The sequence below is a fragment of the Cryptococcus neoformans genome (genome assembly GCF_000091045.1).
Source record: "Cryptococcus neoformans var. neoformans JEC21 chromosome 2 sequence".
Lineage (NCBI taxonomy): Eukaryota > Fungi > Basidiomycota > Tremellomycetes > Tremellales > Cryptococcaceae > Cryptococcus > Cryptococcus deneoformans.
The window spans coordinates 1,120,001-1,131,724 of record NC_006684.1 but is presented as its reverse complement, the minus strand read 5'-3'; the positions used below and the strand labels follow the sequence as shown (position 1 = coordinate 1,131,724).

The window sequence follows — 11,724 nt, the reverse complement described above, 5'->3', positions numbered from 1 at the left end:
TTGGCAAGACATCAACCCTGTAGGGGAAGAATATTGTAGAGATAATGGCAACGGAACGGCAGTTTAATACTACGAGTACTCCTGCAACCTTGCTTTTGGGCCGTTTTCTACTACTAATGCCTTCGCTACTGGCTTAGGCTATAAAGTTAGGCAAGAAGAAATATACATATACATAAACGACAAATTATATCTATACAGTACTGTCCATGAGCAACCCTTAAATTATGCAACCAGTAGGTAGTAGAAGCGCAATCGCTCGTTAAAACGTCACAAAAGATCATCACCCCCTCTGGCCTTCTCGCCCATCTACTGCATCATCAGAGATTTATATCCACCTCAAAGGTCCATCCCCTGCAGGCGTCATCGCATGCCCTCTCATACCCATCCCCGAGATGGCCCTAGGTGACGGTCTCGTTTCTGAGTCATTATTATTATTGAGTTGATGTTCATTATCAATATTGTCACCATTATTAGGTGCGGCGGAAGGGGAAGAAGGATCGGCAGAGGTAATGAGGAATGGTTGAAGAGATTCGAGACCGGCTTTGGAGACTCGTCGGCCGGGTTGAAGGGTGGTTCGATCCACAGGTGCTCTAGTTATTTTTCCCTCAGCTCCAACATTTTTCGTCGACCAACAAAAGAATATGAACGCTTACCTCCGATGATGCACCCAGACGCCATTTTTTCTCACTTCCCTTTCATCACCCACTGCGATCCTTCCTTCCCTTCCACCTTCTTCTTCACCACCATCATCCCCGCCCACTGGGGAGTATACCTTGGCTGGGCGGGTATAAGTATCCACACTACTCGACCAGGTAGGCGGTAAACTATCTCGAAGATGAGTCTTGGCTCTTCCCTCATCATCATCTCCATCTTCCTTGTGCCTTGAACTACCACCACCGCCCCCACAACCTGCGGTTTTAGCCCTCCCATTCCCATCCCCATGCACGCCTCCACTCTGCTTGACTCCCAATTCAGTCTCTTCCCACTGCATCAGCTCGGCGACAAAACCGATATTCGGGCTAATCCCCTTTCGCCGTTCTGCGACATAAGCATAGGATGTTTTGAGAGTCCATGCGTTGGCATGGATAAGATAAGCGAGGATGATTGTGACGGAACGTGATTTGCCAGCTTGGCAATGGACGTAGGTAGGTGCAGAGTGAAGGCGAGCGTCATCTATTACACACATCAGATCAGATTTTGTTTTAAATTTTGGTCGGTTTAGGACAAGGAAAAGTTAAGAACCGATGAACTCACCCAAGAATTCGCAAGCATCTCTCATGCCCTTCCCAACCCCATTCTCTTCCACGATATCTCGCATACCCACTTTTCTATACTTGAACCTCTCTTTCAAGCTCAATCCCTGATTATCATCGCACTCCAACGCGACATTCAATATCCGCTTCACACCTAACCGGAGAAGATATTGAACATCAGATTCGGATTGGATGTCAGGACCGAGGTAGAGGAAAGATGGAAGGATGACGGAAGGGTTGAAAGGTGCAACAGCTGTGCGGATTGTAGGCGGGGAAGAGGGTAGGGCGCCGTTCATGGAAGGTGGAGAAGAATAGAATCGGGCCGCTTGGTATTCTTGACTTTTCCTGGGACTATGTGATATCGGCGCACGAGGCGTACGTCCGTCGTATTGGTTAGGCGCCATGTCCTCCCCCTCATTCTCAATCTGTTTGGCATCGCCAAATGTCGAAGCGGAAGGTGGGAAATGCGACTGTTCGTACGCTCTGGTCTGTATCGAAGCGGACCCGTTGGATCTGGAGTCTCCTACTATCCGGTCTTGGACCTGCCCTTGTTGCGGCTGAAAAGGAGTATGGGGTATGTTTAATGACAGTCCGGGAGACCTTTGTGGCCTGGTTCGCGTACATAAAAACCCATGGGGTGTGGGAGGAATATCGTGGTAGCCACCAAGCGTAGCGCTCTTCAACGGTCTGTCAAGATTCAGACTCAATTTTGGAGTCCGTCTCTGACTCGCTTGGCCGGCATTAATCGAGAGTGAAGGAAGGTTCCGAGTAGGCCCTGCAAAAGGTGGGCGAAGTGATGGTAATGAAGGACGGTGGTTGAGAGATTTTGGTGAGGATGGGGATGGGGATGCAGGGATAGGTGGTAGAGGTATTTCGCATGGCGGAGCTGATTTTGGAGGGAGCAAAATGGATGTAGGTTCAGGGCGAGGTTTGCTGTCGGTTTCTGACACACCCACATCGAGACAGGGGCGGGTAGTGGCCTGCCCGGAAACGAGCGTTCTTCTGGCTCTTTCGTAATTTAGTACTGCAGCCCATCCACCTTTTACCACTTTGGTCCTGTCATTGATCAAGCTCTTCAGGATGTCCTCCACGACTCTGCCCTCTTCGCCTTGACAAATCACGGCAATCTCGACTTTATTTTGATCTACCGAGTCCCATCGTTCTCGAGCGCTTGGTAAAGAAACAAAAGGCGAGAGAGTCGCCCATGATATAGCGGAAGGATTTGATTGAGACTGTGATTTTTGGAAGCGTTTTGATAAGAGAGTAGGGACCGAGAGTGGGATGGAGTTTGGTAGATGGGAATTGAGAAAGGAAGCCAGCGGTCGGGTGTCGACCAACAATACACTTCCGCTCTCCACCCGATCGAAGACTAGTTCAATAGGTATACTCTCCATTGGTTTAGAGGAGGAGCTGAAGGATGATTGTTGTCCAGGTGTATTAAAGGCTGACTTGTCAGAATCGGAGGGTTCTAGTGGGGAGTCGATCGGTCGAGCCAAGAGGTTTTGCCGCACTGCTTTGCGTAGCTTGGATAAATCTTGCAACTCGTTGTCCAAGGAATGGTCTGAGCTATGAGTGAGATTGCTTCTATGGGGAAAAGATCTTTACAGGACATACCGTCACTTGCACCCGAGGAAGCCGCAACAGGTCTTTCCAGCTGTATTTCCCAGTCTTCCTGACCAGCTTCTCTTGGTTTTCCAAGTACAAGCGGAGTCGGTCGTTTTCGATTTGGAGACGTCGCTGCGGCAGTGCGCGACGGTAATGGCGCTGTCAATGGGATTTTTGAACCTTGAGCTAGCTCTGAATTTCTTGTGCCTCGATTTGGAGGTGGGATGGTCGGCGAGTAGACGACGTGAAGAGGATGTGGCCGGGCGACGGGTGATGGGTTGTTGTTATGGGAGTGTTGTTGAGGCTGCATTGTCGGATGAGCATGTGCTGCGGAGTTGTTATGGGAGCAGATAGCGATGGTGAGAGGAGAACCTTAACAATTAACAACAACAACAACAACAATAATAATAATAATAACAACAACAGACACTGCTTCTGCGCAGAAGCCGATTCGCGTCACCTGTTGTTTATCCTCCCGTACTCAGGGTACGCAGAGGAGTCACAGATTGTTTGTATATATTTACGTATATGCCAGAAGTATACTCTCTGCACACCAAGACAGGACAAGGGGATATACATCAAAGGAGCGACATCTCGATCCTCCTGCCCGCCTTTACATCTTGCCATCCGCAAGCAACAACCTTCCATTGCACAAGGGACAATCCGCGTGTCTATCACCATGGGCTCACACTAACAGCACCCGACACTTTCAGCGACGTAGCATGACCATACACAATACGAGACGGTTGAGCGGGGTATGAACTATGCATTATGTTGACTGCTGACACTGTTATTTTCATCTCGCATCCCATCGTCTGCCCGGCACGCCCTTTCGAGATTATCCAAAAACCCAAGACGGTCTACATGCTTGCATGTACTACACACTAGAGAGCCAGTGCTTGTTTACTCGTTGATCTTGGCGAGGATCTCGGCGTCCTTGAAGAGATGGAACTCCTACATATATACGGTCAACAATGCATCCCTTCGGCATACGCCACTACATGACTGCATGTTGTCGCGCCGACTAAAGCCATAACTCACCTCTTCGCCGACCTTGATAGGGCTACCACCCCATCCAGGCAAAAGAACCCTGTCTCCGGGCTTGACAGAGACGGGAGTGACGTCGCCGTCCTTGTTGCGAGCACCGGGGCCCACAGCGATGACGGTGGCTTCAGGGAGAGGAGATTGGGTGGTAGAGGAAGGGAGGAAGATACCAGAGGCGGTTTTCTAGTAGAAGCGTAAGCGTCTCTGCTCCTGAGGACTGACCAGGCCGACGCAGCCCAGGTAGCGGTGAGCGTGGAGAAAGACGTACGGTCTCGGGCTTGAATCGCTGGACGAGGACCCGGTCGAGGAGAGGCTGGAGAGCCTTGATGTTCTTGAAGGTGGCAGCCTGTGTGGTGTCAGCGGGCTGCGTGTGTGAGATGCTGCCGTGCTCACCATTCTGGGTGTTTTTGTTTCGCAGAGAAATGTTCGGAGAGCGAGCGAAATAAATACATGTTCCAGAAAAAACCCCGCAAAGTCGAGAAGGTGCTGGAAATATTAATTAATTATTCCTGCGGTATTTACGAAATAGTTAAGCATCGGCGAGTACTTTTTAGGGAATTTCCTCTCGCCAATCCATTTCCCACTTGCTCATCCATCCGAAACAAGAAAAAATGAACCCCCTCCGCTCCCGCGCTGCTCTCCCCCGCCCCGCAAGGCTCATCCAGAACGCTGCTGTCCAGAAGAGGGGCTTCGCCTCCAAGGACGTCGTCTTCGGCAACGACGCCAGGCAGGGCATGCTCAAGGGTGTTGACGTCCTCGCAAAGGCCGTCGCTGCCACCCTCGGCCCCAAGGGCAGGACCGTCATCATCGGTGCGTACTTCTTGCCTGGAAGACATGCAGTCGCTGATATGGACCACAGGCCAGAGCTTCGGTGGGCCCAAGATCACCAAGGACGGTGTCTCTGTCGCCAAGGCTATCACTCTCAAGGACCCCGTTGAGAACCTCGGTGCTCGGTGAGTCCTTCGTGGTATCTCCTCCAAAACTCCCTGTTGACATTATCTACAGTCTCGTCCAGGATGTTGCTTCCAAGACCAACGACACTGCCGGTGACGGTACCACCACCGCCACTGTCCTCGCCCGAGCCATCTACTCTGAGGGTGTGAAGAACGTCGCTGCCGGCTGCAACCCCATGGACCTCCGTCGAGGTGCCCAGAAGGCTGTCGACAAGGTCCTCGAGGTTCTTGCTGCCAACAAAAAGGTTATCACCACCTCTGAGGAGATTGCCCAGGTATGTCGAGATAACAATCGCGGGAAGAGGCCGGGTTGAGCTGACGATTCAAAATCAATTCTAGGTCGCCACCATCTCCGCCAACGGCGATACCCACGTCGGTGCCATCATTGCCCAAGCCATGGAGCAGGTCGGCAAGGAGGGTGTCATCACTGTTAAGGAGGGCCGAACCATTGACGACGAGATTGAGATTACCGAGGGTATGCGATTCGACCGAGGCTTCATCTCCCCTTACCTCATCACCGACACCAAGAACCAGCGTGTCGAGCTCGAGAAGCCCTTCATCCTCCTCTCCGAGAAGAAGATCTCTGCTCTTCAGGACATCCTTCCTTCTCTCGAGATTGCCGCCCAGACCCGTCGACCTTTGTTGATCATCGCCGAAGACATTGACGGTGAGGCTCTCGCCGCCGTCATCCTCAACAAGCTCCGAGGTCAGCTCTCCGTCGCCGCCGTCAAGGCCCCCGGTTTTGGTGACAACCGAAAGTCTATCCTCGGTGACATTGCCATCCTCACCGGCGGTACTGTCTTCACTGACGAGCTGGATGTCAAGCTTGAGAAGGCTACCCCCGACATGTTTGGTACCACTGGCTCCGTTACCATTACTAAGGAGGACACCATCATCCTCAACGGCGAGGGTGACAAGAGCCTCATTCAGTCTCGATGCGAGCAGATCCGAGCTTTGATCAACGACTCTAGCACTTCCGACTACGACAGGACTAAGCTCCAGGAGCGATTGGCCAAGCTCGGTGGCGGTGTCGCCGTCATCAAGGTTGGTGGCTCTAGCGAGGTTGAGGTCGGAGAGAAGAAGGACAGGTATGACGATGCTCTCAACGCTACCCGTGCCGCCGTCGAGGAGGGTATCGTCCCCGGTGGAGGTACCGCTCTTCTCGTGAGTCGCTTTCTTCGTGTAAAAAAAGCATATTTTTTGGCAAAATGTGCTGACAATCCCTACAGAAAGCTTCTACCGCTCTTGAGGACATTGCCGTCGACAACTTCGACCAGAAGCTCGGTATCTCTATGATCCGACAGGCTATCCGACGACCTGTCCGAACCATCGTCGAGAACGCCGGTGAGGAGGGTTCCGTCGTCGTCGGTCGACTCCTTTCCGAGGAGTTTGCCGCTCCTGAAAAGTTCAACTGGGGTTACGACGCCCAGACGTCTCAGTACCGAGACATGATCGCTGCCGGTATCCTCGACCCCTTGAAGGTCGTCAGGACCGCCCTCGTCGACGCTTCCGGTGTTGCTAGCTTGTTGACAACTAGCGAGGCCTGTGTTGTTGACGCCGAGGAGAAGACTCCTCCTTCTGGTATGGGCATGGGTGGTATGGGCGGTATGGGCGGTATGCCCGGTATGATGTAAGAAGGGTGTGAGAGTAGTATTAGTATGAAAAAAAAAAGTGTTTTTGGGAATCTTATTGCATAGGTGGTTGTTGCGATGCTTGTACGCATAGCGTAGTGTTCAAATGTTCATGGTTTATGGAATCACAACTCAGTTCTAAATAAAAGAGACAAGAGTGGAAGATTGAATATCGTTGCGTCATGAGTTTATTCTAAAGCACTTCCTTCGTTTTTGTTGCAACTTGGCCAACGAACAGCGAGCGAACGGACCAACGAAAAGAAGTCTCGACAAGATATTGTTTTATTATACTCTGCACTCGTCTCTACGCAAAACAAAAATGACAGATCTCACTGCAGAAGCGGCCATCTCTCCTTCCGACGACATTCTTCTTCCGGCTCTCGCATCACTTCGGGAAGGTCACCCGGACAAGGGCATACTCAAACTTCTCGCCCAGCTTAAGATTGATCATCCCGAATGGGCCGTCTCTGAAAAGCGGTTCCGAAAAGCTCTTCAACTTGCTCCCTGTCCTGGAGGTGGCGAGGCCGATCCAAAAGAAAAGGCACTCGTGGCCGATACAGGCCTTGACCCTTCCATCGATGTAAAGAGTATCGCGCCGAAAGTAGAGGTGAAGATGTTTGCCGGGGGGAAGGGAAAGGGGTTGGTCGCAAAAGAGGAATTGAAGCAAGGCGAGATGTTGTGGCAGGAGGAGCCATGGATTGTCACTTCTGATCCGTAAGTTTCACAGAATGGAGTAGGGCGCAGAGTTAAGGAAGGGAACGAACGGGTGAGAGGGGCGGGGTAGGTGATGGAGATGGAAGCGCCGATGGAAGACAACAAAACTGATGTCGAAATGCTCGGGCAGAGGACATTATTCTCTCTTAACCCAATCCATGATGTGCTCCCAATGTTTTTCCCTCTTCGCCCGCCCATCACCACCTCTCTCTGTTCCCTGCCCCCACTGCACAACCGCCCACTTTTGCAACCGTCTTTGCTACACCAAATCTCTCTCTTCTTCGCATCCACCCCTTCTTTGCCCAGGACTCAACCCCGATGCAAGTAGCCTGATGAATTTTATCAGAAAGCGAGGCGAAAGGAGCGTTGAAGGCGTCGCCAAGATTTTGGCCCGGTGGAGGGGTGAGAGGGAATGGGATGCCAAAGGCAAAGCGGAGGAGATGGAAAAGAGGATCTGGAAGGGGATGGCTAGGGTTAGTCAGAAAAGAAAGGAAATGGAGCGTCGAGAGTGGTAAGTGGTTTGCCGTTTATAGTTTCATTGAGACTGAATCGATGGGGTTTGGATAGGAGTTACATCTCAAAAGCGCGGATGGAAGAGTGGCATCTCATCCACATCATGCTCACCAACGTCCTTAACCCGTCTCCCACTCATGAAAACTACAAGCCTTTCCAACGCTTGCTCATCTCCCAACATCCTCGCCGATCCAAGCCTGTGCCACTGACGGAGAAAGAGGTCAAGAGGTGGTTTTCGTTTGAAAGTTTCCTAGAGTTATTAGGCTTGGTGGGTCTGAATCAGGAGGATTCCGGTGGATTATATGCGTTGCACGCGCATATGAACCACTCGTGTGAGCCAAACATCCAAGTGCGAAATCTTCCCAAATCTTATACTCCCCCAACGCAAGACACGCTTCCTGTCAATCTACCTCCCCCAATCCAGGCCGGCGATAGAGTCTCGAACAAGCTCACCATCCTTGCCCGTCACGAGATTCAGCCTGGAGAGGAATTGACGATTTCGTATGTCAACATGAAGATGTCCAGAGACGAGAGAAGACAGGCGTTAAGGGAAGGTTATGGTTTCTGGTGCGCTTGTGACAGGTGTATGAGAGAGAAAGAGCAGCCAAACGGTGAGAAAGCTGAATAGTGCAGAGTTGGGGCGCATTTCCGGTTTTTACAGGTTACCGTGCCAATGAATGATATTACAAAAACTGCTACTCTAAACTAAAACGGTCACTGATTCATGTAAAGAAACGGACCTCATTGAAAGCTACAACAGTAATATACATACAATCATATGCTTTATTTTACTGCGATATCCGGTTTGAGTACGTACATTAAGCTGACAAAACATGGCTGTGCCATTCTTCCACTCCGCCTGTCAAATGTTGTAACTCTTCAAGACACTGAAGGAATCTCATTACCGCACAATCACGACGACACATGGGACAAGTCGATTCTTCCATGGTCCATTGCTGATTTATCTATCAGTCTTAATTCAAGGAAAAAATGGACAACTCACGTCAAGACAAGCCTTGTGAAACATATGTTGGCAAGGCGTTATAGTTACACAAGTGAAGCTTTGATACTACCATTCACCTGTCAATACTGATGGCGTGGTGAACAATTAAGCACAATACCTTCTCTTGGCAAATGGGACAGTCTTTCTGGGCAGCCGCATCTTCTATATGCTTCCATAGGTAATCCTTCAGCACATCCCGCAAAAGTACCTTTTTCATTGCCATCGGCAATCCTCTTGTAAATCTCACCGCCGTTGCCAGCTTGCGTCCGCTGCCGACGGAAGCTGGTGAATCGACAGGGTCGATGGAACATTTTAACCACTCTTGTACCATCAGCTTGAACACTGTTTCCAATGTGATATCAATAGGGATATCTCCATGGAATTCCCAAAGCCCTTCATTGGCGCACAGACGGTACGAAAAGTTATAGCTATTCTGTGAGATGGGTTTCCAGGGGGAAAAGTCGGGGAAAGGGGTCCAGGACTGAACAGCTGAGTGTGAGAGGATCGTATTTGGAGAACTATTGCTAGCCTCCCCAAGCAAGTCTTGAACATTACTGAAAGACACGTCGCCCAAGCGAGCATTTAACTGAGAGAGCATTTGTTCACCTCCAGCGGCCTCGACCCATTCTTCTGTCAAAATATCGGACCGCCATGCGGCCCAGCTGGACGGTAGGGTTGCTGATCGATGAAGCTGAGAGATTCCTTGGGTCAGAGGTAAGTCTTGTCCTTGACGCTCGGGGGTCTCAACCCCTCTTGAAGCAATTGTGCTAGTCTGACCAGACTCTCTCTCTTGGGGCATGCCCTTTGGCTCATTCACGGCACCATGTCGTTCCACGTGTCTGGCCCAAGAAATCACGCGCTCTTGCAAGCCATCAGGCATCCCAGAAAGACCGCGTGACCCATTGTCGCGTATGTGGATCGCATGCGAATTCGTGCCGTTGAGGTCGAATGAAGACATGCCGGCTGCGATATTCGCTGAAGACATGCCCTGTTCAAATGACCTATATTCTGCGCCTTTGCAAGTGATGTAGTCATTAACCGCGTTGAGGAGCGGATGCATCCTTCTTGGTAGCGTTGGGAAGCCTGATGGCCTACTACGTCTGTGGCCTGTACTCGGCCTCCGACCATCAACCGATGCAGAAGGCTGCGTGAGGGTCTTGCGTGAAGACACTAATGAAGATCCAATTCTTTCGGGAGTAAGAGGAGATGATTGGTGCTGGCCGGTACCTACTGATGAAATGGCCGTATACAAAGCCGTAAATGATGCACCTTCTACCCATGGCTCGCGATTGTCAACCGAAGCGTGAGTGGTCCTGAGATTGCTGAGAGGATAGACCTCACATACTAGGATCTCTTCAGATACCGCCTGCTCGGGCGTTGAAAGCCCTATGGATTTCACTATCATTCGTGTTGGCCAAACGGTCATAGTGGTATACTCGCCTTCTGTCCGTGCAATTGGCTGCCACTGCTGATTACGCCACTGGCCGTTTTGTACATTTTTCTTGTAGGTGACGAAATGCCAGAGGTTATAGGTTTGTCGGCTGCAATGGCCGGTATTCGGCTGAGGGTAGGCGATTCCATAACATACGACATCTGGTGTATCGGTCGGGTTGAAAAAGACAGGAACGGAACAGTTGGCAATGTCACGATAGTTGACGTCTTTCTGTTGAGTATCGAGGATAATCGGCGTAGGCCCTTCTTCCCCGAATTGCAATTCGAAAGTATCGTTGCTCATAATAACTGTCCTTGATTGCTTGAATAATCCGGACGATTCGGATCGCGACAAACAGGATTTCAAAGACATCATGAATTTCAAGACGCTATGAAAGAATGTCACAAGTCAGCTTCATACCAGGGCATGCTATGATTATAATGGAAAGGCATCTAAAACACGGCCCTTTCGTAAAAGAATTGAGACCTTTTGGCCTCACCACAACGATTGCTGGAGTCATATATGCGACATCCCAGTAATGATGAACAGGGCGCCAAAGACGGTAGCCAATGGCAATAAGAACAATGCCAACAAGACCAACGAAGATGACCTTCGGCCGTTGAACGCTTGCGAACATTGCGAAAGGAGAGTGAAAAGAGTAAAAGACCTCATACAAATGATGAGCTAAGGCCAACTTACCGTTGTATAAACCGTCACGAACTTATTGATTAATGGCGTAAGAAGGTAAAAAGACAGACGGAGTACAGAGTGATAGACTGCTGAAGGGCTGTGAACAAGCTGGAAGGTTATTAGATGTTTGAAGCCGATTGCAGGTTGTTCTCTACGTGGAAGTGCTCAGTTACTTTGCCTCTGTTGTTAATAGCACATGGGGAATTTATATCCCTCTTCATGGCGAGTAAACGATTCCCTTGCCGTTATCCGGAAGAAAAAGGTGTTGTTCGTAGCTGCTGTTCCGTTTTCCCTGCGCGAGGAATGAAGGAGCGGAAGAGCGGATGAAAGGGAGAAAGCGGTAAAGGCGGATACATGACATGGTTCGGCGGCGGGTTCATACGTATAGTGGAAAAAACAAAACGGATGCCTTACACGTCACTACTTCTTTCCGCACTGAGTCGCCGACGACGCCCAACAACCACGCATCTTCTCCCGGCACGGACGGACTGCTATCGATCTGTATGCGTGGGTTAAGGGGCAGTGAACGCATTTGTACCTAAAGGCGTATATTATACATGGTATCTTCGGGACCAACTGAGCTCTAAGTCCTTGTTCGCTTACTTTCCTCCCCTTCCTGTCCATCCTCTAACTTCCTCTTTTCTCCGCTTGTACTGCTTCCTTCTCTTGCGCTATTCAGCTTTTCTTCCCTTTGCTTGTTTTTGGCCGCTACCAGAGCCCTGAAGTCATCCTGTCCCTGAGCGGAAATCCCAGGAGAGGCGGCAACAGCCTTTGCAGCAGCCACCGCTGTCGGACGGGGTTTAGCCAAAGCTTTACGGGCAGCGCGCGGGGCAAACATCGTCGACGGCCCGGAAGGAGTGGACGATAATTTGACATTCCTATCATT

At 50.5% G+C, this 11,724-nt stretch overlaps 6 protein-coding genes across 6 annotated transcripts in view; 2 read left to right on the top strand and 4 right to left on the bottom strand.

The window, feature by feature from the left end:
• Positions 1-132: 132 nt before the first annotated feature.
• On the bottom strand, positions 133-3,252 carry CNB03810 (MAP kinase phosphatase, putative). Its single transcript, XM_024656580.1, has 4 exons — positions 2,868-3,252; positions 1,255-2,814; positions 654-1,173; positions 133-590 (listed from the first exon to the last, which is right to left on the bottom strand). The coding sequence occupies exons 1-4, from the start codon at positions 3,166-3,168 to the stop codon at positions 326-328; spliced, it is 2,646 nt and encodes an 881-aa protein (XP_024512286.1). The 5' UTR covers positions 3,169-3,252; the 3' UTR covers positions 133-325.
• A 309-nt stretch (positions 3,253-3,561) lies between these two features.
• CNB03800 (hypothetical protein) lies at positions 3,562-4,338 on the bottom strand. Its single transcript, XM_569027.2, has 4 exons — positions 4,296-4,338; positions 4,171-4,248; positions 3,900-4,085; positions 3,562-3,812 (listed from the first exon to the last, which is right to left on the bottom strand). The coding sequence occupies exons 1-4, from the start codon at positions 4,296-4,298 to the stop codon at positions 3,762-3,764; spliced, it is 318 nt and encodes a 105-aa protein (XP_569027.2). The 5' UTR covers positions 4,299-4,338; the 3' UTR covers positions 3,562-3,761.
• A 158-nt stretch (positions 4,339-4,496) lies between these two features.
• CNB03790 (heat shock protein, putative) lies at positions 4,497-6,634 on the top strand. The gene is made up of 5 exons (XM_569211.2): positions 4,497-4,712; positions 4,762-4,855; positions 4,908-5,130; positions 5,195-6,019; positions 6,085-6,634. Exons 1-5 carry the CDS (start codon positions 4,514-4,516, stop codon positions 6,487-6,489), a joined length of 1,746 nt encoding a protein of 581 aa, XP_569211.1. The 5' UTR covers positions 4,497-4,513; the 3' UTR covers positions 6,490-6,634.
• Positions 6,635-6,730: 96 nt separating this feature from the next.
• CNB03780 (conserved hypothetical protein) lies at positions 6,731-8,472 on the top strand. The gene is made up of 3 exons (XM_569210.2): positions 6,731-7,200; positions 7,331-7,711; positions 7,768-8,472. Exons 1-3 carry the CDS (start codon positions 6,806-6,808, stop codon positions 8,339-8,341), a joined length of 1,350 nt encoding a protein of 449 aa, XP_569210.1. The 5' UTR covers positions 6,731-6,805; the 3' UTR covers positions 8,342-8,472.
• Positions 8,473-8,483: 11 nt separating this feature from the next.
• Positions 8,484-11,169, bottom strand: CNB03770 (expressed protein). Its single transcript, XM_024656579.1, has 4 exons — positions 10,848-11,169; positions 8,835-10,536; positions 8,717-8,782; positions 8,484-8,669 (listed from the first exon to the last, which is right to left on the bottom strand). The coding sequence occupies exons 2-4, from the start codon at positions 10,521-10,523 to the stop codon at positions 8,532-8,534; spliced, it is 1,893 nt and encodes a 630-aa protein (XP_024512213.1). The 5' UTR covers positions 10,524-10,536; positions 10,848-11,169; the 3' UTR covers positions 8,484-8,531.
• Positions 11,170-11,241: 72 nt separating this feature from the next.
• Positions 11,242-11,724, bottom strand: part of CNB03760 (hypothetical protein) — a 4,304-nt gene continuing 3,821 nt past the window's right edge. Inside the window, exon 14 of the mRNA XM_024656578.1 lies at positions 11,242-11,724. This exon is cut by the window's right edge and continues 117 nt beyond it. Coding sequence (XP_024512285.1) covers positions 11,422-11,724 — 303 coding nt within the window. The 3' untranslated portion in view covers positions 11,242-11,421.